Source organism: Suncus etruscus, chromosome 12 (assembly GCF_024139225.1).
Source record: "Suncus etruscus isolate mSunEtr1 chromosome 12, mSunEtr1.pri.cur, whole genome shotgun sequence".
NCBI classification, from domain to species: domain Eukaryota; kingdom Metazoa; phylum Chordata; class Mammalia; order Eulipotyphla; family Soricidae; genus Suncus; species Suncus etruscus.
The window spans coordinates 6,204,390-6,228,370 of NC_064859.1; the positions used below are offsets into that span (position 1 = coordinate 6,204,390).

The 23,981-nt window shown below is 35.6% G+C and overlaps 1 protein-coding gene across 1 annotated transcript in view; it reads right to left on the reverse strand.

Annotated features, from left to right (window-relative positions):
* The window catches only part of ENPP3 (ectonucleotide pyrophosphatase/phosphodiesterase 3), a 158,503-nt gene that overhangs the window by 125,404 nt on the left and 9,118 nt on the right, over window positions 1–23,981 (reverse strand). Inside the window, exons 3-6 of the mRNA XM_049785172.1 lie at window positions 17,762–17,884; window positions 14,917–15,042; window positions 8,584–8,644; window positions 4,618–4,715 (exon numbers count right to left, since the gene is read on the reverse strand). Of these exons, the coding sequence (XP_049641129.1) occupies window positions 4,618–4,715; window positions 8,584–8,644; window positions 14,917–15,042; window positions 17,762–17,884 (408 nt within the window). The remainder of the gene's footprint in view (window positions 1–4,617; window positions 4,716–8,583; window positions 8,645–14,916; window positions 15,043–17,761; window positions 17,885–23,981) is intronic.

Here is a 23,981-nt window from a genome sequence, read left to right on the forward strand (position 1 = left end):
CCTTGAGAAAAATGAATAAACAAATTGCAAAAAATCTATGGGACACAGCAAAAGCAGTAATTAGGGGCAAATTTATAGCAATATAGGCCTATGTTAGGAAAGAAGAAAATGACAAAATCAACAACCTAAAGGGACACCTTAACTTTCTAGAAAATCAACAGCAAAAAAAAACTTGAAAAAAAGCAGAAGGAAAGAAATAATAAAAACCAGAACAGAAACCAACAACATAGAAATAAAGAAAACCATACAAAAAATTGAGAAGAGAGATGATTTTTTGAAAGAATTGACAAGATATACAAGCTCCTGGCAAGACTCATAAGGAAAAAAGGAGAATACTCAAATAAACCAAATCAGAAATGACAGGGGAGAGATTACAACAGAACCCTAAGAAACCCAAGACACCATAAGGTCCTATTATGAATAACTCTGCTCACTTAAGCTAAAGAATCTAGAAGAAATGGACATATTAAAATATCACCTACCAATACTTAATAAGGAAGAAGTAGAAAGCCTAAACAGGCCAATAACAATTCAAGAAATTAAAAAAATAATTAAGAAACTCCCCCCAAATAAAAGTGCAGGAAAGAGTTAATACCATTAATCCTTAGGCTCTTTCAAAGCATGGAAAATACAGGAATCCTTCCTAATTCCTTTTATGAATTGAATATCATGCTCATTCCCAAAGCTGACAAAGATACCACCAAATAAAAAAGAAAAGAAAAGAAAACTATAGGTCAATTTTATTAATGAACATGGATGCAAAAATTCATTCTTCAAGGACTTAAAACAATCAATTATAAAGTTTGTGTGGAATCACAAAAAGACTTAGGATAGTTAAATCTATTTTAATAAACAAGAAACTGGGAGGCATCACTTTATCTAACTTGAAGCTTTACTACAAAGCCATAGTAATCAAAACCAATACCACGGTATTGGAACAAAGACAGAATCTCAAACCAATGGTTATAATAGAATATCCAGAGACTTATCCCCAAGTATATGGTTAAATAATCTTTAACAAAAAGCCAAGGAATTGAAATGGAACAAGAACAGTCTTTTCAACAAATGGTGATGTAACAATTGGATAAATATTGATCTATTTCTCACTTCTTATACAAAAGTCAATTCAAAGTGGATTAAAGACCTTGAAATCAGATCCAACTCCATAAAGTTCATAGACAAAACACTCCAAGACTTAAACTTCAAAAATGTCTTTGATGATGGGATGCCAATAGCAAGAATTTTAGCATTAAGCTTAAGTAAATGGAACTATATCAAACAAAAGTTTTTATATAGCAAAAGAAACAGGCTAAAACTAGATGACAGCTGATTGGAAAATATCTTTGCACTCAACATATTAGATAAACTTTTAATATAAGCTATAAGCCATTTGCTATGCCTATGTAAAAAAAAAGCCACATCTGCCTCTCTCCCCACTTTTTTCTTTCTTTTCTTTTTTTTTATTTTACTCATATTCTAGATAGAGACTCCTGCCTTTTTCATAGAACAATAGAACTTGAGTCATTTCAATCTGTCTCATATTTCTATGTCTTTCTACAAATTGAGAAAAGAAAAAAATAAGTGAATTGGGCCCAGGGGGTCAAGCACTCTCAGGAGTATTGAGTGGGGGAAAAATAGAAGTCATATCTAAATACTCATCCCAAAAGCAATGACAATAGAATCAAGAGACCCAAACTATAACAAGCTAAACACAAAATGGATCTGTTACACTGGTAGTCCTGGGAGCAAGGGAGGTATGGGATGCATGCAGGAAACTAGGGTGGAGGGAGGTCAACACTGGTGGTGGAAATGGCCCTAATTAACAGTCACTAAGTGTCTGAAATACAAATGTGAAAAACTTGTAATTCACAATGGTCTCAAAAAATGTAAACATAATATCAGTGGCATAAAAATCAAGAAGAAATAAGTAGTAAATGAAATCAGATTTTGGTTTTTCAAAAGAATAAATAATATTGACAAACATTGAGCTACACACAAGAAAAAAAACTACAGGAAAAAATACAAATCATATAGATGTAAGAAAATAAATTACAAAAGATCATAAGAAATTTCTTATTAAAACTCAAAAATCTAGAGCCTGAACCCATATGGGTTTACTAATTCTAACAAATCTTTAAAGAAGTCTTACTACTAATACTACTCAACATCTTCCAAAGTATCAAACAAGAATTTTTCCTACTAGTTTTTAAGAAGCCAACATACCCTAATACTAAAAGCAAAGATATTGCATGAAAGCACTTACAGACCAATATCCCTGACAGACATCAATACAAAGATCCTTAACAAGATTTTAATTAACCAGATCCAATCATATAAAAACTGAACCATCTGGGGCTGGAGAGATAGCATGGAGGTAAGGCGTTTGCCTTTCATGCAGGAGGTCATCGGTTCGAATCCCAGCATCCCATATGGTCCCCCGTGCCTGCCAGGAGCAATTTCTGAGCCTGGAGCCAGGAATAACCCCTGAGCACTGCCGGGTGTGACCCAAAAAAAAAAAAAAAAACTGAACCATCTGCCATAATCAAGTGGGCTTTATTATAGAAACTCAAGGATAGTTAATATTTATAAATAAATTAATGCAACATGCTTTAGCAACAAAATAATTGTATCATGTATATTTCTTCAGATAAAATTTTTGACAAGATTTCTCATATATTCATGATAAAAAAATACCTAAGGGGTTGGAGTGATAGTACAGCAGGTAAGCACTTACCTTGCATCTGGGTGATCAGATTTCAATCACTGTCATCCCATATTGGACACTGAGTCTACCAAGAGTGATCCCTGAGCACAGCAGTAGGAATAATACCTGAACTTAGCTGAGTGCTCCTGACTAACAAAGGTAGGAGTATTCCTTAAGCATCACTAGGTGAGACAAAAAACAAAGACAATAAACTAAAAAAAAAAATACACACAGAAAACTAGTACTAAAAGTACATATCTCAAGATAGCAATAGCCTTTACAACAAATCCATAGCTGACATCATACTCAGTGGTGAAAACTGAAAGCCGTTCCTTTGATATTAGGCACAATTTAAGAATGTACACTTTCTCAAGGCCAGAAAGATATTATAGTAAGATAGTAAGGTACTATCTGGAATGCATACAACCCAGGTTTAATCCTTGGCAACATATATGGTACCCTGAACCCCACCAGGAGTGATTCCTGAACACAGAACCAGAAGTAAACCCTGAGCACAGCTGGTCCAAAATCTAAAAACAAACAAAATTAATGTACACTTTCTCTATTATTGTTTAATATAGATATGGAATTCATATCATAGCAACCATGCAAGGAAAGATAACATAGGTATCCAAGTTGGGAAAAAAGTTAATCACTCTTTGTAGATGACATGATAATACATATAAAAATCAAAAAAGTCCACTACACACTATCAGAAGCAATGACTCAACATAATAAAATAGCAGGCAACAAAACCATGTAACAAATAACAACTGTATTTATATGCAAATAATGAATCATAAGAGACATAACTAAATAAATACGACAGCCTCAAGGACAGAGATATAGTTCAGAGGCTAAATTGCTTGTCTTACATTCAGTTGACATTACTTAGCCCCTCAAGCACTGCCAGGTGTGATCTCTGAGCACAAAGTCAGAATTAAACCCTGAGTATCACTGCCAGTGATCCAAATGCCTCTCCTCAAGTAAAATTAAAAGATAACTCCATTTAAAATAAATTCTAAAACCATCAACTATCCAGGCATCAATTTAACAAAAGATAAGAAAGACATACATCAAAAACTGAAGCCACTAGTTAAAGAAATAGAGAGTGCACCAGAAGAATAGAAAAATGTTCCATGTTCATGGACTGAAGAGTTAACATTATAGAATAACTATCACATCTAAAGCCTTCTATGGATTCTATCCTATCTTCAGAAAAATATCAATGATATAAGTCAAGGACTTAAATGTTGCTAAAATTGTGTATGGATTCATGTCTTGAATAAAAGAAATTTGGAAATAAAGAAGACAGTCTCAATGAATTTCCTCATTATAAATTATACTTTAAAATTATTATAATCAAAACTGTGTGGTGGGGCCGGAGAGAGAGTATGGAGGTAAGACGTTTGCCTTGCATGCAGAAGGACGGGGTTCGAATCCCGGCATCCCATATCCCCGAGCCTGCCAGGAGCGATTTCTGAGTGTGGAGCCAGGAGTAACCCCTGAGCGCTGACGGGTGTGACCCCCCCCAAAAAAAAAAAAAACTAAAAAAAAAAAAACTGTGGTACTGAAACAACCAATCAAAAAGAGTTGAGACTCCATAGACATCCCGTTAGATTTAAAGACATTTCTATGACAGAGGAGCTGCGTGCAGACAGTGGAGCTAGGAAAGCCTCTTCAACATGTGGTACTGAGAGAACTTGATAGCAATACATGAAAAACGCAAAGTAGATAGTTTCTCACATCATCAGTAAAAAGTTAACTTAAAGTGGAGAATATCTCTAACTTAGGCTATAATTCATTCAACACGTTGAAGAAAACATAGGTTATAGACTCTAGATTATAGACCTCTAGGATACAGACTAGAGCTCTAGTTCTGGCTCCAAATATCTTAAGCTGTGAAAACTTACTCAATTTATTAATATTAGGCATTAGAATATCCCATGTCTGTAAATATTCAGCTCTAAATCCATCCATGGAAAACAAAATAACAGGTGGCACATCAAATCTGAAAAACAAAGAGAAAATTATTTTTATTATATAGAATGTATATTATTTATATTTTATTATATAAAAGTTTATATTGTATAAATATATTTTAGACTGTAAAATTTTGTATAAAATTTTTGTATACAATGTATAACATTTTATATAATTTAATATTATAAAGTATATTTTGTATTGTATTTTCCTCTTTTTTTTGTTCGTTTCTTGTTTTTTGGGCCATACCTGGTGACACTCAGGTGTTACTCCCGGCTATGCACTCAGAAATTGCCTCTGTCTTTGGGGGATGCCAGGGATTGAACTGAGGTCTGTCCTCGGTCAGCTGTGTGCAAGGCAAATGCCCCACCACTGTTCTATTGTTCCTGCCCCTGCATTGTATTTTCTATACTATTTACAATTTACATTGTTACATTTGTAAATTGTTATTACATTACAATTTAAGATTTACTATTTACAATTTCTCATATTAGACAATACTTTCAAACTACAGTAAGAAAAAAATCCTGTTAATTTTTTTATTCTTACAAATAGTGGAAGAGTGCAGTTAGAGCAGAGAAGGGACCAGTATGACATGATAGTTGCAACCGATCATTCTGAACAAGAAGTGGATGCTGGATGGAGATAATGTGATATGCATGGTACCCCTCCATTAACAATAGTACAAACTACAGTGTCTAAAAAGAAAAAGTAAGAGCGAGAGAGACAGAAAGAAATAGAAAGGGGAGTGAAATGCTTGACCTAGAGGCAGCGGGGAGGGCTGGAGGCAAACCAGGGACATCGGTGGTGGGAAATGTCCATGGTGAAGGAACATTCTAAAACTGAAAACTTAATCATGAATGATTTAGTAATCACAATATTTAAATAAAAGGGGGAAAACTGACAAGTAACATTGACTAAAATTTTTTCTTTTTATTTAACAGATCATTATCTTCCTTAACAATTAACATTTCAAGTACATTTGTAATCCTGTACAATATGCTGTTTATTAATTAATCAGTTGGGATTAATCAGTTGGGTCTTTAAACTTATAAAAGTTGAACTAGCTCAACTTTTGAGTTCTAGAGTTTAAATTACTTTGACTAAAATCAGTAATCTATTATAGTCAGGCATACACTGAAATTTCTCTAGCTCAGAGAATTTATAACAAGGCAGTGTGCTGCTTAAGAAAGGAAGATTTGTGTTCAAATCTCAGCTTCTTTTTTTCTTTTTAATGAGATATCTACGATTGAACCCCATATCAGCTGAGTGCAAGGCAAATGCCACACCTGCTGTGCTATTGCTCTGGCCCCTCACTTTTATTTTTTATTATCTATTTAACTCTAAGCATTTATTTAACCCCTCAAAACTCAATTCCAAGTCTACTATCCAACTTTTAGTAATCACAACACAGAATGATAGTATCATTGCCTCAACTTAAATATAGTTAGTATTTTACAGGGTAAATATACATGAAACTAATTAATACTAATTTTACAATAAAAGTTTGAAAAGTTTGAAGCATACAAATATCATTAACAGTACATCAACAGAAAAAATTATTTTACTGTGGACCACGATTTATTTTACTGTGGACGATTTTACTGTGGACCAAGAAAAGTCACAATTATTTGGAAGTGGGAGCAAAAGAATTTATTTCAACTCAAACTCAAAAATGATAAACGTTAACGTTAGTTTACCATCTTAGAATATAATTATGAAATGAAATTTATAAAATACAGATTCTGATATTTTAATTACTCTAGGGTTCTATATTAAATTTTTACTACTACAATAAAAATAATAAAAACCAAAAAGGCATTACACTCTCACTTTATACCTGTATTTAAGTTGAAAGAAAAAAAGAAAAATTTGAGTTAATATCAGAGACTGACTATTACATTCTATTTTCTTTCTTTTTTCTTTTTTGGATCAAACCCAGTGCTGCTTAGGGCTTATTCCTGGCTCTATGCTTCAGAATCACTCCTCTCTGGAACCACATGAGAACCACATGGGATGCTGGGGATAGAAGTAGGAACAACTTAGTGCAAGGCAATCACCTGGATTCTTGTACTATCTCTCAGAGTCTGAAAATTATTTTTCCTAGAACTCTAATTTAATACTATGTACGTAATGTTATTGCTTAAAATATATGTCTATATTCAATCCCCAACACTGCATGGAACAAAGGATGATACAATGGGTAGCATACTTGATTTGTACACAACTGACCAAAATTTAATCCTTTGAACTTTATTTTTATTCTGGTTTTTTTTTGGGTCACATCTGGTGGCATTCGTGGGTTACTCCTGGCTCTGCTCTCAGAATTCACTCCTGGCAGGCATGGGGGACCATATGGGATGCTAGGATTCGAACCACCATTTATCCTGAACCAACTACCTGCAAGGCAAATGCCCTACCGCTGTGCTATTTCTCTGGTCCTTTGGAACTTTATATATTCCCATGAGCCTAGCTAGAAGTGGTCCCTGAGCACAGAACCAAGAGTAAGTCCTGAGCACTGCTGGGAATGGCCTAAAATACAAAAACAAATTATTTTTATAATTAGCATAATTCTGATTTAAAATTTTATATTTATAACTGTCACTAAAATAGCATTGTAGTTTAAAAACAGACAAATATTTACAGGATCAAGATGTTCACTTGTTGACATAGACTCTTTTGACATCATCTTATTGGCATCCTATTATTATTTATCATATATTATTTTATTATTATCATTTAATTTTATAAATAAAATGACAGATAAATAAGCAGAAATAAGTTCTGGAAAAACCAGAATTCAAACTTAATTCTTTTTATTACTATAAATTAAATTTTCTTCTACTTAAATAAAAGCTAACAGAAAATGCAATGTTAGCTGCTTCTTTAGATTCCCTTCTGTTATCCAAAGTGACATAGTAGAAGAATAAATTCCCTATCCACATAACATACTTTTTTTGGTTGTTTGTTTTGGAGCCACACTCAGCAGTGCTCAGAGGTTACTTCTGGCTCTGCATCAGGAGTTACTCCTGACAGGCTCTGGGAACCAGATGAGAAATGAGATGCCAGAAATTGAAGCCTGAACCTGAGTAGGCCCATGCAATACAAGTGCTCTACCACTGTACTATCACTCCTCCCCCACCCCCACCCCACATTTTTAAAAGAAACAATGCTCTTTTCAAATGCCTGCACCTATTTTTTCCTTTAAATGAGTATTGTTATTTTTTCTTCTGCCTCACCCTTACTTTCGCACTGTTTAGGCCAAAATAACAAAGTTTGTGAAAGACAGAAGTGGGAACAGAAGGAAAATAATCCAATCTAACTTTGAAGCATAGTGGGGACACTTTTCATAGTTGGGAAAAATGTGTTCCTTCATCATAAACATCTGGAGGAAATGCATTTTAAGGGTGCGGTGAGAGGCAGCACCTCGTGTATTTTGCCCCTTGTGCCATCCAAGTCTCCTTAGTCATTTGTAGTTCACATTTCCTTATAGAATTCCATGGACAAACATTCCCCTCTACCTTAAGAAGGAATCAACATCATATTAATTTAATCTAAGCAATAACATTGTATTATTTTAAAATATTTCTAGTTAGAGTAATTTCTATCTAAATTCTAACCCTGACCACAGGACCTGTGGAACATTATTACATGATATTCCAATAAAATTCTGTCATTATCATAAGAACTCAATATAACAATTTAAAAAAAATGCCTTGTGAACAACAAAATCAAAAAAGTTTTTAATGAATTTGAAGTCACAGGAAAATTAATCTCCTGTTAATTTTGTTTGTTTCCAATTAGAAAGAACAGGAAATTCCCACCCTGTCTCTTAAGCCCATTCTTATGTGCAAGCTTATGTAAACATAAGTTTAACATTTCCCACATTTTCTCACCCTTCTGGACACTGAGGCTGCAGGACTGTCTCACACCCCTCTTTCACCCAAGGGGTTTCTCCTGTAAAGTAAGAAATCAAAATCTTTAGACTGCCACGCAACAACCAAAAAGTAAAAAAGCAAGTCTGCAATGGACATGAGATTTCCAAATCACTTTGTTTATTCTGATGACTAAGTTCTTCCAGAAAATGTTAAGTGCTGTTTTACATGTTGGCAAGGTTATTGACCCTCGTGGTTGGCACAGATCAGTAACCTACATTAATCAAATACAAGGAAGTCCACCATTACCAAGAAAAAACAGAAGAGATTCCTTAAACTGGAAAGCTGAATTTCTTTCCTATTTATTCTAATATATTATCCCTAAGGACATTCTTTTCCCAATAGTGAGGGAAAGGATAAGTTTCATAAATCTTGAGATTCAATCTAAAGAAATTTAAAAAATAAAAAAAAAGAGAAGAAAAATACAGTGGTAGGGCATTTGCCTTTGCACATGGACAGACCCGGGTTCAATTCTTGGCATCCCATATGGTCCTCTGAGCCTGCCAGGAGCAAATTCTGAATGCATAGCTAGGAGTAACCCCGGAGCATTGCCAAGTGTGGCCAAAATATCAAAAATAAAAAAGGTATTAAAAAAAAAACTACTTAGGGGGGCCAGAGAGATAGCATGGAGGTAAGGAGTTTACCTTGCATGCAGAAGGACGGTGGTTCAAATCCCGGCATCCCATATGGTCCCAGGAGCCTGCCAGGAGCGATTTCTGGGCATAGAGCCAGGAGTAACACCTGAGCGCTGCCTGGTGTCACCCAAAAAACAACAACAACAAAAAAAAAACAACAACAACGAAAACTACTTAGGGGCTTTAGTGATGGGCTCAGTGATAGGGCATTTGCCTTGTACCCGCTGATCTAGGACGGACCTCGGTTCGATCACCTGGCATCCCATACGATCCCTCAAGCCAGAAACGATTTCTGAGAGCATAGCTAGGAGTAACCCCTGAGTGTCACTGGGTGTGGCCCAAAAATAAAAAAAAAAAAAGAAATACTTAGTCAATACAATTAGTTGGTATTTATTAAAGAAAATTGATCAAATATTTAAGATAGTAACTAAATTTTTTTAATACTGAGGGTGTTTGTACCTCTAAAATTTTCAGCTAAATCACAAGTAGAAATGACAGACTATTAATGTCATCATTGGCAATGTCAAATGTAGCTGGACGATGATCATTAATGACTAAAATGCTCTCTACAAAGAGCAAAGAACATAGGATATGCTTTCTGATAGTAGTAATATCATACCTATGAAATAATTAATAGATAAATAATAAATTAAATAAAACTAGCGTTGTCTAAATACAAGCTTGCAGGAGTTATAGGAAAAGCTATCTCTTAAACCATGGGGTATGCAATCTGCAAACTCAGAGAGGAAAACTGTGTAGGACAATTTTTTCCATTTCTCTAACATGTATACTGCAAAGGGTTAAAGAATGAGGTCAGGTGGCACTGTAGCAATGTAATGGGTAGGCTGCTTGCCTTGCAAACAATTGATCTGGATTGGATATCTGATGTCCTCTCTGGTCTCCTGAACTTCCACCAGGACCAATTTCTGAGTACAGAACCAATAATAAGCCCTAAATATTGTCAGGTTGTGCCCATTTCAAAAAAAAATGAGAAAGGGACAACCACCTTTTATAAAACTTGTAATTTATTAGCAGTTGCATTGTATGGAATTTATGTGTATTCTACTTCAAATAATTTTAAAGACAGTATGAGAATTTATACATTGCATATTTGATAATAATAAATACAAATATTTTTTCTTATGTTTATTCAGTCATAAAAAGAACACCACTCTTCACCACTGCAACATTCACATCACCAATGACCCCAATCTCCCTCCTCCCCCACCCCACCCACCAACTTGTATTTGAGAAAGGCATTCTACTTCTTTCACTCAATACATTTGTCACCATAGTTGTAAGTGTAGTTATTTCTCTAACTGCACTCACCACTCATATCATATCATGAGCCAGTCCTTCCAGGCCTCATCTCTATTGTCTCAGGGCATTATTACAAAAAAAAGACATTAGTCTTTTATTTTTCTTAAAACTCATAGATGAGTTGATACTATTCTGTTTCTATCTCTCTCCCTCTGGTGTATTTCACTTAGCATAATAGATTTCATGTACAACTATGTATAGGAAAGTTTCATTACTTCATCTCTCCTGACAGCTGCATGATATTTCATTGTGTGTATGTACCAGTTTCTTTAGCCTTTTATCTGTTGAAGGGCATCTTGGTTGTTTTCAGAGTCTTGATATTGTAAATAGCACTGCATGAATAGAGAGGAAGGGATTTTGTATTGTATTTTTGTGTTCTTAGGGTATATCCCTAGGAGTAGTATAGCTGGGTTATATGGGAGCTCAATTTTCAGTCTTTTGAGGAGTCTCCATATTGTTTTCCATAAGGGCTGAACTAGATGGCATTCCCACCAGCAATGAATAAGAATTCCTTTCTTTCCACATCCCTGCCAACACTGAGTGTTCTTATTCTTTGTGATGTGTGCCAGTTTCTGTGGTGTGAGATGTACCTCATTGTTGGTTTGATTTGCATCTATCTCCCTAATGATTGGTGATATGGACCATTTTTTCATGTGCCTTTTGGCCATTTGTATTTCTTCTTTTAGGAAGTGTCTGTTCATTTCTTCTCCCCATTTTTGATGGGTTTAGATGTTAGTGCTCACTGTTTGCAGATGACATCATACTATATATAGAAAACCCTAAAGGCTCTCCCAAAAAGCTTCTAGAAACAGTTGATTTATATAGCAGAGTGGCAGACTACAAAATCAACACACAAAAATCAATGGCATTCTTGTACATCAATAATAATAGAGAAGAAATGGACATTAAAAGGAACAATCTCATTCACATTAGTGTCACATAAAATCAAATATCTTGGAGTCAACTTAACAAAAGAGATGAAGGACCTATACAAAGAAAACTACAAAACGCTGCTTCAAGAAATAAAGGAGGACACGCAAAGAATGGAACCACATACCCTGCTCATGGATTGGCAGGATTAGCATCATTAAAATGGCAATACTCCCCAAAGCATTGTACAGATTTAATGCAATCCTTCTAAAGATACCCATGACATTCTTCAAAGAAGTGAATCAAACACTCCTGAAATTCATTTGGAACAGTAAACATCTGTGAATAACTAGAGAAACCCTTGGAAAAAGGAATATGGAGGCATTACTTTCCCCAATTTTAAATTGTATTGCAAACCTATAGTCATTAAAACAGCCTGGTATTGGAATAAATCCATTCCCCCAGATCAGTGAAATAGACTTGAGTATTCAGAGAATGTGCCCCAGATATACAATTAATTTTTTAATAAAGGGGCAAGAAATCCAAAATGGAGCAAGGAAAGTCTCTTCAGCAACCTCCATCTAACACCATGCAGAAATGTCAAATCCAAATGAATTAAAGACCTTGGTATCATCCCCCAAACCATAATAAGGTCTATAGAACAGCACGTAGGTAAAACACTTCATGACATTGAGACTAAAGGCATCTTCAAGGTGGAAACAGCATCACTATACAAGTGAAAACAGAGATAAACAAATGGGACTATATTAAGCTGAAAAGCTTCTGCACCTCAAAGAAAATAATGCCTAGGATACAAAGCCACCCATGGAGTGAAAGAAACTATTCATCCAATTCCCATCAGTTAAGGGCCTAATATAGAAAATATACAAGGTACTGACAGAACTTAACAAAAAAATGCCAATATTTTGGTTATTTTATTAATATTGGGAAATATATTACTTATTTTTCTAGATATATACTGAAATATTTACAGTTAATTAATACTCCTTCAAGGATTTACTTTCAAATAATATAAAAATTTTGAGACAGTTTGGCATAAATAAATAATATTTTTAAAAAATATTCAGGGACCGGAGTGATAGCACAGTGGTAAGGGGTTTGCAACCTACCCTGGATGGACTAGGGTTTGATTACAAGCATCCCATATGGTCCCTGAGTTTTCCTGAAGTGATTTCTGAGCTCAGAGTCAAGAGTAACCTCTGAGTACTGTCAGGTGTGACCCCTCAAATAAAAGAAAAACTGAACGGCCTACTTTAAGACAAGACTGACCAACAGACACAACAAACTTTGAAAAAAAGATGGCACTAACTCCCAGGACAATTCTTTCTCTCAATGTCAATGGACTAAATGCACCAGTTAAGAGACACAGAGTGGCTAAATGGATCAAAAACTCAATCCAACCTTCTGCTGCCTACAAGAAACACACCTGAACAGTCAGAACAAACATAGACTCAAAATAAAAGACTGGAGGAAAATAATCCAAGCAAACAACACCCATAAAAAAGCTGGAGTGGCCATACTAATATCAGATGATGCAAACTTTATACTTAGGAAAGTTGTAAGGAACAAAGATAGACATTTTGTATTAATCAAGGGATACATACAGCATGAAGAAATCTCTCTCCTAAATATATATGCACTGAAAGAGGGGCCAGCAAAAAAAATAAAAGCCACTATCCTATCCTATCTTATCTTTTTTGAGAAAAAATTTGCCTTGACAGATGAATCTGGAACTCTAAGCTTTCTCTTCTTAATTTTTAATTATTATTTTTTTAATTTGGGAGGCACTGCAATCAGCACTCAGGGACTAGTTGCTAGATAGAAGTTTAGAGGTCTTTTTTGGTGATGTTCAGGGTATCATATATGGCACCAGGGTTTGAAACTAACTTCCTAAATGCAAAACCTGCACTCCAAACCATTGAGATATCTCTCTGGCCCTCTTAATTTCTGTAATATCAATGGTACAATACCTTTCCTCTATAGTGCACTAAATATATTTCTTACTTCTGAAACATATTTTCCCTATCATCTTCTAACAATTCATCAAACTACATAACATTGGAAGAAAGAAGAGAGAGACTCACTTTAGATCTGTTAGAAGACACATAGTTGGATTTTTCACCATATACATGTAAGAAAAATGTCAGCATTGAGAGGGGGAGTACTGTACAAACAGAATGTGCATCAGTAAGGAAGAACTAGAATAGTCTAGGGTACCCACCGTGCAGCTGATATAGTAAACAAGAAAAACAGGTTTAGCGAAATACTCTTGTAAATAGAATTCATGTTTGTACTTAGCATATCAAGAGCTCCAAGCATGCTTCCTGAAATTTGAGGAAAAAAAAAAAAAAAGAAGAACGGTAGTTGCATTCAATCAAAGCCTTATTCTGCTCTCTCAGAGAAGCACCTTATATAGAACCAATGAACCAGGGCCCTTGGAAACTGTTTTCTGAATTTCATACTCTGGTAAGTGTTTGTGTGTTCATTTTTAATTTTAATTAAGTGTTCAAACTGGGCCACCTCTATAGACTCACTCTTTTTTCAAATGAGACATAAACCAAGCCATGAAAGATCATGGGTATATAGCGAAAACTGGCCATTTTGGGAGGAGAGTGTTGGCCAAGCCCTTGCCTTGAAGAAAACACACATGCTGCCTCCAGCACCCAGAATTACCATTTTCCTAGATAATTTCTAGGCTTTGCCTCATCACCCCTCTTAAATTTCCTTTGGGGGCATCAATCTGACCAAACTTCAGGTATGCCACTTTTAGGGCTGATATCATCAAGACTTTTTGGAGAAAGTACGAACAACCCCCCCCCCATATCTTCCTTCTTCAGAAGACCTGGCAGCTGAGTACATGCCCCTAAAAGTTGAAGTATCAGTAATAGTGCTTTGAATTTCTAGAAAACTTCATTTGTTGATGCTATTATTCTTATAGGAACACACCAATTTAACAAAATGAAATCTAGCAACAAGGGTTTACTAAACCTTCACTGCATTAATGAATTGTGTTGTATTAATTATTTAATTGTAGATACAATAATTTTTACAAATGTTCTTGCTACTGTGCTCTTTTTTCTTTCTATTTCTTTTTCAATAACTTCACTTATCTGGAAACAAATGTATTGTGTCAACTATGCCATCTATTTTATGCATTTTGTTTAAACAAAGTAAAACAACTTAAAAACAAAAATTCAATTAAGGACCTCTGGACTACAAAACAAAAATAAAAAAAGAATTTCTTCTCACATTAAATAGTATGGCTGAAGACGATATATATTCTATATACTGCATATATAGAAGACTGGAGTATATATACTTAAGCTATAACATAGCTGAAGACTATGGAATAGCTGAGGACTATTGTACTTGTTTTGGTTTTTGCATTGGAGGCTAATTTTGAGTTCATAAAATTTACAGAGCAAACAAATCCATATCTACTCCTTACCTTGGCAAACGCTTTTATAGTCAACACAACAGTCTTTCCTCTGCAAACAGTCATCTGAACAAGAACAGAGGCTGGATTCCATTCTGATTTCCCCACAACGAAATATACTGCATGTCCACATTTGAGCTGTTAAATGACAAATACATAATAATTCAGTTACATGTGTTTAACCTAAATAGCCAATAGTAGAAAACAACAATTCAAGTTATTTTCTCCCATGGATTCTATATACATATAATACATATGATATATAATTATTGGCTCATCAATACTAAAAAATTAAAGTAAGCAATAAGAAGTGGCCCACTACTTTTCTTTATTTAATACTGATGCCAGAGACAAACACAGCCTGGCAAGCTATAGCTCTGTTCAACTTTGCTAGGAGCAGTACCTATAAATTTTGAGAAGCTCAGAACACTGGGTCTCGTTCCTTTTATTGGGAGGGGTATTCACACCCATTTGACACTCAGGAGTTACTTCTGGCTATGTACTCAGAAATCGTTACTGGCTTGGGGGACCAATGGGATGCCGGGGGGTGGAACCACGGTCTGTCCTAGGCTAGCGCTTGCAAGGCAGACTCCATACCTCTAGCACCACCACTCTGGCACCCCATTACTTGTTAGAGTAGGAGCTCTCAATAGTGAGAGCTCTCTCTGAGTAATTGTTGCCACCAAGAGAAATTTTTCTCGACTTTGTCTATGAAGAAAATAGACAGGGACAACAGAAATGAGAGTAACCAAGTTGGATCTTCAAGAAGGTATCAGGTAAGGGGACCTCAGCTGAAGCAAAGAGGTAGCTCATAATACACAGGTCTCTGATTTTTCTCCAAGGCTATAGAGACTTAGTATGGGATCAATTTAAGTAAACCTGAATAAAAATAATTGCTAAGCTAAGGTGGCTTTCTATTGCCTCCTTCTAGAAAACAATAACTAAAACAAAAATCAGCCCTGTGCTGAGTACGTACACTGTCTATAATTCTTTCAAAGTTATTTACTATTTATTTAGAAAAGACTTTAGGAGATTAAGTAAAAGAAATATTTATATTATCTTTACTAGTTTATCCATCTTCCTTGACCTTTCCAGAAAGCACAGTGTTTCACTGTTAGTTTGCTTTTTAATTTTTATTTTGACCAAAGTGGGTAACAAATCTTTAACAGTAATTTTTTAGGTACATAGTGACATTGAATCTGGGGCATTCCCTCCACCAATGTTGTCCTCCCTCCACCTCTGTTCCCAGCATGCATCCCATATTCCCCTCCTTTACCCCCTGGGTTGCTAGTATAAGTGATCCCCTCTGTGTCTAGCATATTGTAGATTGGTTGTCAATTCTGTTGTCATTGGCTTTGGATTTGGTGTTTAAGTCTGATAATTTTTTTATTTCTACTTAATGTTCATATGGCTGTCTGGTCTTGGTACCCTCCATTATTTCCCCCTCAGTTTGTGAGGTGGAACAAGATGATTCAAATTATATGGTTCTGTTTGAAGAAAAGAAAAAAATAAAATAAAATGGGGCAAAAATCAAACAAGCAAAAAATGGGAGGGGTAGAGGCTATAAATATCAATTTAAGAGAAGAAAGGGGAAAAGGCAGAAAAAACTTAACAACAAAACTAAAAATATTTTTAAAAAATTAAACAAAAAATAATCAAACAAAAAACTCAAAAGCACCACAGCAATAAAAACACTAATCACACAATAACAGTCCTGAAATAAAAACAAAACAAAGCACGCACGCACGCACACACACACACACACACACACACACACACACACACACACGAAATCCCATAAAAAAAAGCAACAAACAACAACAATAACAAAACCAAAAATAAAGTTAATTTGTGCTTCTCTTTTTTTTTTTTTTCTTGCATAGGTACAGTAAATATTGGGGAGATTAGAAAGGGAATTCCCTTGGCCTAAGAGACACAGGGGTTCTCTGCCCTTGAAGTATACTGTTATGGGAATAACTACAGGCTCCATACATGTTCTTTTACTCTCCCCTTAGGTCCTTTTGTGGTGTCTGGAAACTTTCCGCTCCATCGTGAATGATAAAATCCTGCCTTGTAACTAGAGATCTTGTTATTTTCATAGGTCCAAAGATGGAGCCTAGGATGGAGTCTTTCTTTACAGTTCTAGGAGTTTCTGTTCCATCACTGTTTGTTTCACGGTTTTTTAGGAGAGTACAATTCAATAGTAGAATTGAACTGCACTTTTTAATACTCATACTGCTAGAACTTCGAAATACTGCTAGAACTTCTATTCCCAATTTTGTAAAAGTTAAATATTGCAAATTATCTTTTCTGTCTGGAACCTGGTGATTCTCAGGTTATCTTGTGTGGAACACTAATTTTAGAACCACAAAGAGTCACCAACTTTTCTAGTGTTCCTAAAATACCATAAAAACTTCAATAAGATTAGGAGGAAAACTAGAAGAGACATAAGGGAGATACTTTCTTAATGCTTTAGGAGCAAGCTAACTCTACAGATACCTTGATCTTGGGCACCTAATCTCCAAAACTAAGAGAAATAAATTCTGTTGTTTAAGCCTTCCATTGTATTGCACTTTGTTATGGAAAAACTCAAAAGCAATTACACAAAGTAGATGTGAGAGCATTTGGACCTGCATTTTTAAGAGTAGACATTACACAGAATGTAAAGTGATATGCAGATGGTTTTGTCTGCTTTATTAAATAACTTAGCCTCTAATTTTGACTCTGTGTTAACTGCATGAATATCCTTATTAGTAATTTATAATGAATTGTATTGTGACCAGATAGCATCTCTCAGCTAGGCTTGAATACTCTAGCACAATCAATATACTAATGTTCCCATTGTCAAACTTCATACCTGATTCTACACAGGTATCTTCAAAATCCCAGCAACAGTCACCTCGTCCTTTACATGCTGCATCACATCTGCAGTTTTCCAGTCCTCTATATGATGCATCAAAGCATTTTTTCCTGCAGCTTCCTTTAGGGGGAGGGAAAAATAAACCCAACATTTAGATATTCTTATTGTCGCAAAGCTACATGGAGAAATACACAGAATCAATTGGCATAGAGAAAAAGACAAAGAAACAATTATTGTCCATCAGTCAATGTTAATATAGACTCTGAAACATGTAGGAGTATATGGGACACAGAATTTGGACTTGGGATCTAAACTAGCAATATGCTGTCATTTGACCACACTCAACCAGGATTCCTCACCTTTGTCTCATTTTTATTGTAATTCTCTAATTTCCAAAACTTTTTTTTTGGAGGGGATTTGGGTCACACCCGGCAGTGCTCAGGGGTTACTCCTGGCTCTAGGCTCAGAAATTGCCCCCTGGCAGGCACAGGGGAACCATATGGGATGCTGGGATTCAAAACACTGTCCTTCTGCATGGAAGGCAAATGCCTTACCTCCATGCTATCTCTCCGGCCCCCCAAAACTTTCGATTACAGTTTTATGCACACATTATTCAAAATCAGAATTTTTTTTATTTTTGGGTCACACCCGGTGGCACTCAGGGGTTACTTCTGGCTCTATGCTCAGAAATCGCTCCTGGCAGGCTCGGGGGACCATATGGGATGCTGGTATTCAAACCACTGTCCTTCTGCATGCAAGGCAAATGCCCCACCTCCATGCTATCTCTCCGGCCCCCAAAACCAGAATTTTTAAAACCAGTAAAGCTTGGGAAATTTGGACAGTTTTATGTCTAAGGAGTAGAGTTCAAGGTAATATGGACTGGTCAGAGAAAGATGAAAAGCTTGGGACTAACCTTTGAAAATGAAAAGTCATTAAAGTAAAAAAAATATATCAAGAATAGGAGGAGGTGAACAAAGGGATGAACAGCCTTGGACCAAGTATGAACCAAAAAAGGGATAGAGCTCAGCAGTAGAATATTTGGTTTGCATGTGTAAGATTCTAGTTTCAATCCCTAGCTCTCTGAAAAACAATAAAGAATGTGATCACAAACCACGAATGACAAGGCTTTATGAAAATGTAGCAGCAGATCCTTAAAGATTTTAAAAGAGTTAAGAGGGGTTGAAGCAACAGCACAGCAGGTTGGGTGTTAGCCCAGGTTTAATCTCCAGCATCTCATATGGTCCCCCAAACATACTAGGAGTAATTTCTGAGCACAGAGTTAGGAACAATTCCTGAGTACCACCAGTGTGGCTCAGAAACCAATAATTAATTAATACAGTTAAGAGAATTCAAATGTAATGGTAAATAACCTCTGAACTAAGTTATGATATATGATAGTGTAATAGGAAGATAACTTCACATAAAAGATGAAGATCAATTTTATATTGGTGGTGGGATTTGTCTTAGAACAAATGCGTCATGAACAATTATGCAATACATGGTAATAAAGTGAAGTAATTTATTTTAAAATCTTGAGACAAAGAATCTCCCCCAAGATATAGGCACTTTTAGTTTTTGTATCCAAGAAATACATATTTTTCAGAAAGTCAAAATATGGAGGTTTGAAGCCCAGCACAGTAAAAATATAAGCTTATAGTGTTAATTTTGAAGCTGCAAGAAAATTACTAGAAATAAACAAAGATATGTTGTAGTTCAATTGTGCAAGGACTGTGAATGCAATTAAACAGAATTTTCCTTGTTATGTAATTAGCAATTTACATGTAATTCTTGCTTTTGTATTTGTATTATATAGGATTTCATCTTTATATTATAGAGGCAAAGAGAAATTATGCAATACTTGAGGGAGTTCAAATATGCTCTCTAATTCACTTAATCCAGAGCAAAAGCACAGTTGGGTAGGGTGCTTGCCTTGCATGTGGCCACACTGGGTTTGACCCCTTGTATCCCTGAGCCCGCCAGGAGTGATACCTGAGCTCAGAGCCAGGAGTAACCCTTGAGCACTACCAGGTGTGGCCCCAAAACAAAAACAAAAATCGTTCTGTAGTTTTATTTATTTGTTTCAAAATTATTTTTATTCATTTCTTTTTGGGTTTTTTGGTTTTTCCTTTTGCATTTATGATCATGCTCAGTGATGGCAGGGGGTTATTCCTAGCTCAACATGGAGGAATCACTACTAGTTGTACTTGGGTAACCATATGGAGTGCCATGGATCAAACTCAGGTTTGTTACACACAAAGCAAATTGTACTATTACCCATTGGACTATCTCACTGGCCTTGTTCTTGATATGTATGTGAGATACCTTGTAGGCATTAGGCATAAATGGTAACTACTGTATTTTCAGGTTTTATGGTAGAAAATGGTTTTATGGCAGAAAATATTTAATAGTAACTATAATACATTGGTGACTGCTATGAAACTTCAGAGAAATATAGGCAGAAGTGACTTTCATCAGAGATAACATGCATGCAGAAAAGCTATGATGAGAAAAGACAACAAGACGTAAGTGTAATTAGATGACTGCTGGACTTGTAAGAATAGCAGGATTTGGGCCCAGAGAGATAGTACAGCAGCGTTTGCCTTGCAAGCAGCCGATCCAGGAACAAAGGTGGTTGGTTCAAATCTCAGTGTCCCATATGGTCCCCCGTGCCTGCCAGGAGCTATTTCTGAGCAGACAGCCAGAAGTAACCCCTGAGCATAACTGGGTGTGACCCAAAAACAAAATCAAACAAAAAAAGAATAGCAGGATTTATTTTACATGGAAAATATTGATCAAAGAACAAAAGAAAAACTTGCTAAAGGGACTGGAAGCATCATATAGCAGGTAAGGAGGTTGACCCAAGTTTGATCACCTACACCCTATCCCCAGTCACTACTGTTTGTGGCCCAAAAACCAAATAAAAAGAGAAAAAAAGAAAAAAATTTTCTTGGAAAGAAACAATGCAGAAGAGTAACACACACATACAAAGGAGATCTTCAGGAAAGAGAAGAGTTAGGAAAAAATAAACAGCATTAGTTATGCTCTTGGAAATTAAACATGTGAGAACAGTAATTAAAAAAATAAAACAACCAGAAAACAAAAGAAGGGTGTAGTAGGCAGAATGATAGGTTCCAAAGGATATATGCCCCAATCCTTAAGACTCAATACATTGCCAAAAATTGCTAAGAAACCTTGTGTTACTGATTAAGACTACTGCAAATCTCAAGACAAGGAGACAATCTAATTGCAAAAAAATTAATCTGAATATTTTTAAGAAATTATATTGTAAATTTCCTCATAACTGAAAAGCAGAAATTGTTAAATCAGAAAATAGCAGAAATTATTAAATTTAATAAAATTAAATTATTCTACCAAATTTCCTGCAATAAAACTTGTGCCAAGGGCTCAACAATTTTGTTTCCTGCCTTATTAGTAGCTACTATTGTGAGTAGTTTGGTAAAATAGGAAGCAAGGGAGGTAACCATGAGAAAAGGGTGCATCTACCTCTACGCTTGATCAACCTTGGATCTACCACAAATGCCTCCTCTGCCCCAGGTAATGCCTGGTGAGGTAAAGACTCCAAGAACATATGGTGCACTGACTCGTGTCCCACTGGAACAAGTCCCCATCACTTGAGTTCTTGGAGTGCCATAGTCTAAGACTGGAGCACTTCATTGCCCTTTGCAGAAAATGAAAGAGTCCTCACTCATCTCAGCAGAGGCATTAAAAATACATGGCCTTCCCTAACAGAAAGAAGTTCTTGAAGAGCTGAAATAGAGAAACAATCTAAAAACTTTTTTGTTTGTTTTTGGACCACACCCGGCTGTGTTCAGGGATGACTACAGGCAATGCTTCGGGGACCAAATGGCAAGTCAAGGATCAAAACCAGATCAGCTGCATGCAAGTGTCTTATCTCCTGTACTATTTTAATGGCCTCTAAAGAGCTTTTCTTGAAAGAAATTTACAGAGATATGAGAAAGAGAGAGCCTGAGCTTTTTTGGGTGTGTGGGAACAAAAGCTAAGAACAGCTTTGGGAGAAGATTATATATGATTCCTCCAAGTAGTTTTGGCTTGGGGTTCTCAGAAGATATAATAGTTAACTAGAGTGTTGTTACTGCACTCTTTTTTTTCTTCTCCTTTTTTCCCTTTTCAGGCTACACCTGGTGGTACTCAGAGGTTACTTCTAACTATGAACTAAGAGATCATTCCTCTCGATGTCAAAAATTGGTCAGATGGATGCTTCTAGCAAGCAACCTGGCATTATTTTGCCAAGCTAAAATGTAAAACATAAGATTCAAAGAATCCCATTCCTGGAAAAAAGATAAGGCAAATCTTACACAGAATCATCCACAAAAGAACCTGCAGAAATTATGTGTTAACAAACTATAAAGTCGGCTTTGGTATCTGGCATTTGGAGAGGGCCCAGGTAAAAGGGCTTGTTGCATAAAAGAGATACAGTGATTGAAGCATAAGACTTGAAGCATATCTTGGGCCAGAAAGATGGTTCAGGGGGTAAGGCAGTTGTCTTGCAGGAGATTAACAGGGTTCAGGTCTCCAACAGGGTTCATGGTCTTCTAGCATCACCAGGTGTGATCCCTGAGTGCAGAGCCAAGTATAAGCCCAGAGCACTGTTGTGATAGGATAGCAATGAGGAACTCAGACTCATAAATACTTAAGAATTTTAAGGAGTTTTATTAGCTGGCTGCTGCATAGGATACCAGACCTAAATCACACAGCCCCATTTCTTTGTCTAACTAGGCCTTGATCTAGGACTTTGTGTGGAATGGAGGTGGGTGAGAGCATGTAAATAGCTTGAAGAAGCAATTATCAGTGAAATCCAACTACAAAAGCACAGGTACAAAGGTGAAAAGTGTATGGCAAAGGTGTTACATTACCTATACTGTGTCCTTATCCAGACAGTTCTATTTTATGGATTCTTATTAGCTACTATATTCCTTTATCTTGGGAAAGCAAAAATATTATAGTTTATGACCCTTTTATCCCAGAAAATCCTCTATTGTTTTAAGGACTTAGCTGACTTACAATACGGCAGCATATACACCATTACACTGTGGGGTGTGGCCTCTCAAAAAATCACAAAATAATTGAACAATAATTATTATGGACATCATAAGCTGCTAGTATACATAATATGCTATGTGTATAGAGTGTTATAGAACTTTATTTTTTCTTACATTCACTAAAATGTTTTAAGTGCTTAAATTTTATTAGTATTAATTATTAATTAACAAGCTCTGTATATAAATTATTATAGAAGTATTTTTCTTACATTTCCACTGAAAAGATTTTTAAATTCTTAAATTCTGAAGGCAATTTCTAAGTATTTCAAAAAATAAAAATGAATGTAAACATAACTTTCATATAAAAACCTTTAAATTTTTATGATCATTTCAGTACTTTTCCTAACAAAAAAAATCCTATGTTGTTCCTCCCTTTTTTCTAGTTTTCAGGCTTTTGTCCCCTTCCCATTTCCATAATCCTTTGATGTTTCTGTGCCTCAGTTCCACTGCTTTAAATCCACATTGATTCCAACACATTGTATGTCTAGTCACAACTTCCTCTGTAAAACTAACTTCATACATCCACCTACTTTCACTTTTCTACTTGAACATTTAGTATATATTTCAATTTTTACATATCCCAAATTGTGTCCTAGTTAATCTCCCCAAGCCAGCTCTTTCTAAAATCTTATTTAGCTAAGTTATGAAAGCTATTTTCAGATGTTAAGCCCCAAAACTTTTGTTTATTTGGGAGTCATATTGGTGATCCTCAAGGCTCATCCCTGGCTTTGTGCTCAGATATCAGTCTAGATGGGACTGTTAGGGGACTGTATGGGATATGGGGGATTGGACGCAGATCTGTCATAAGACAGGAGCCCTACCAGCTGCACTATCTTCCCAATCCCTATGCCAAGAATATTAAGGTCATCCTTAACTCTTTTCTTCCTGACTCTATATTTCCACTCCATCAATAGTTTCTATCTTGTGCTTTAAAATCTACCCAAATCAGAATCACAATACTTCGCACCAGGATATAATAGTCTAGATCAAGATACATGGTTTTTCTGTATTATTATAATAATTCTCTAATATCTATACTTATCCTGACTTCATAAATCATTAATACAACAGCCATCTATAACAAAGCAGTCTTTTTTATAACAAAAGAGTGACTGTGTTGAAAGTACATCATTTTA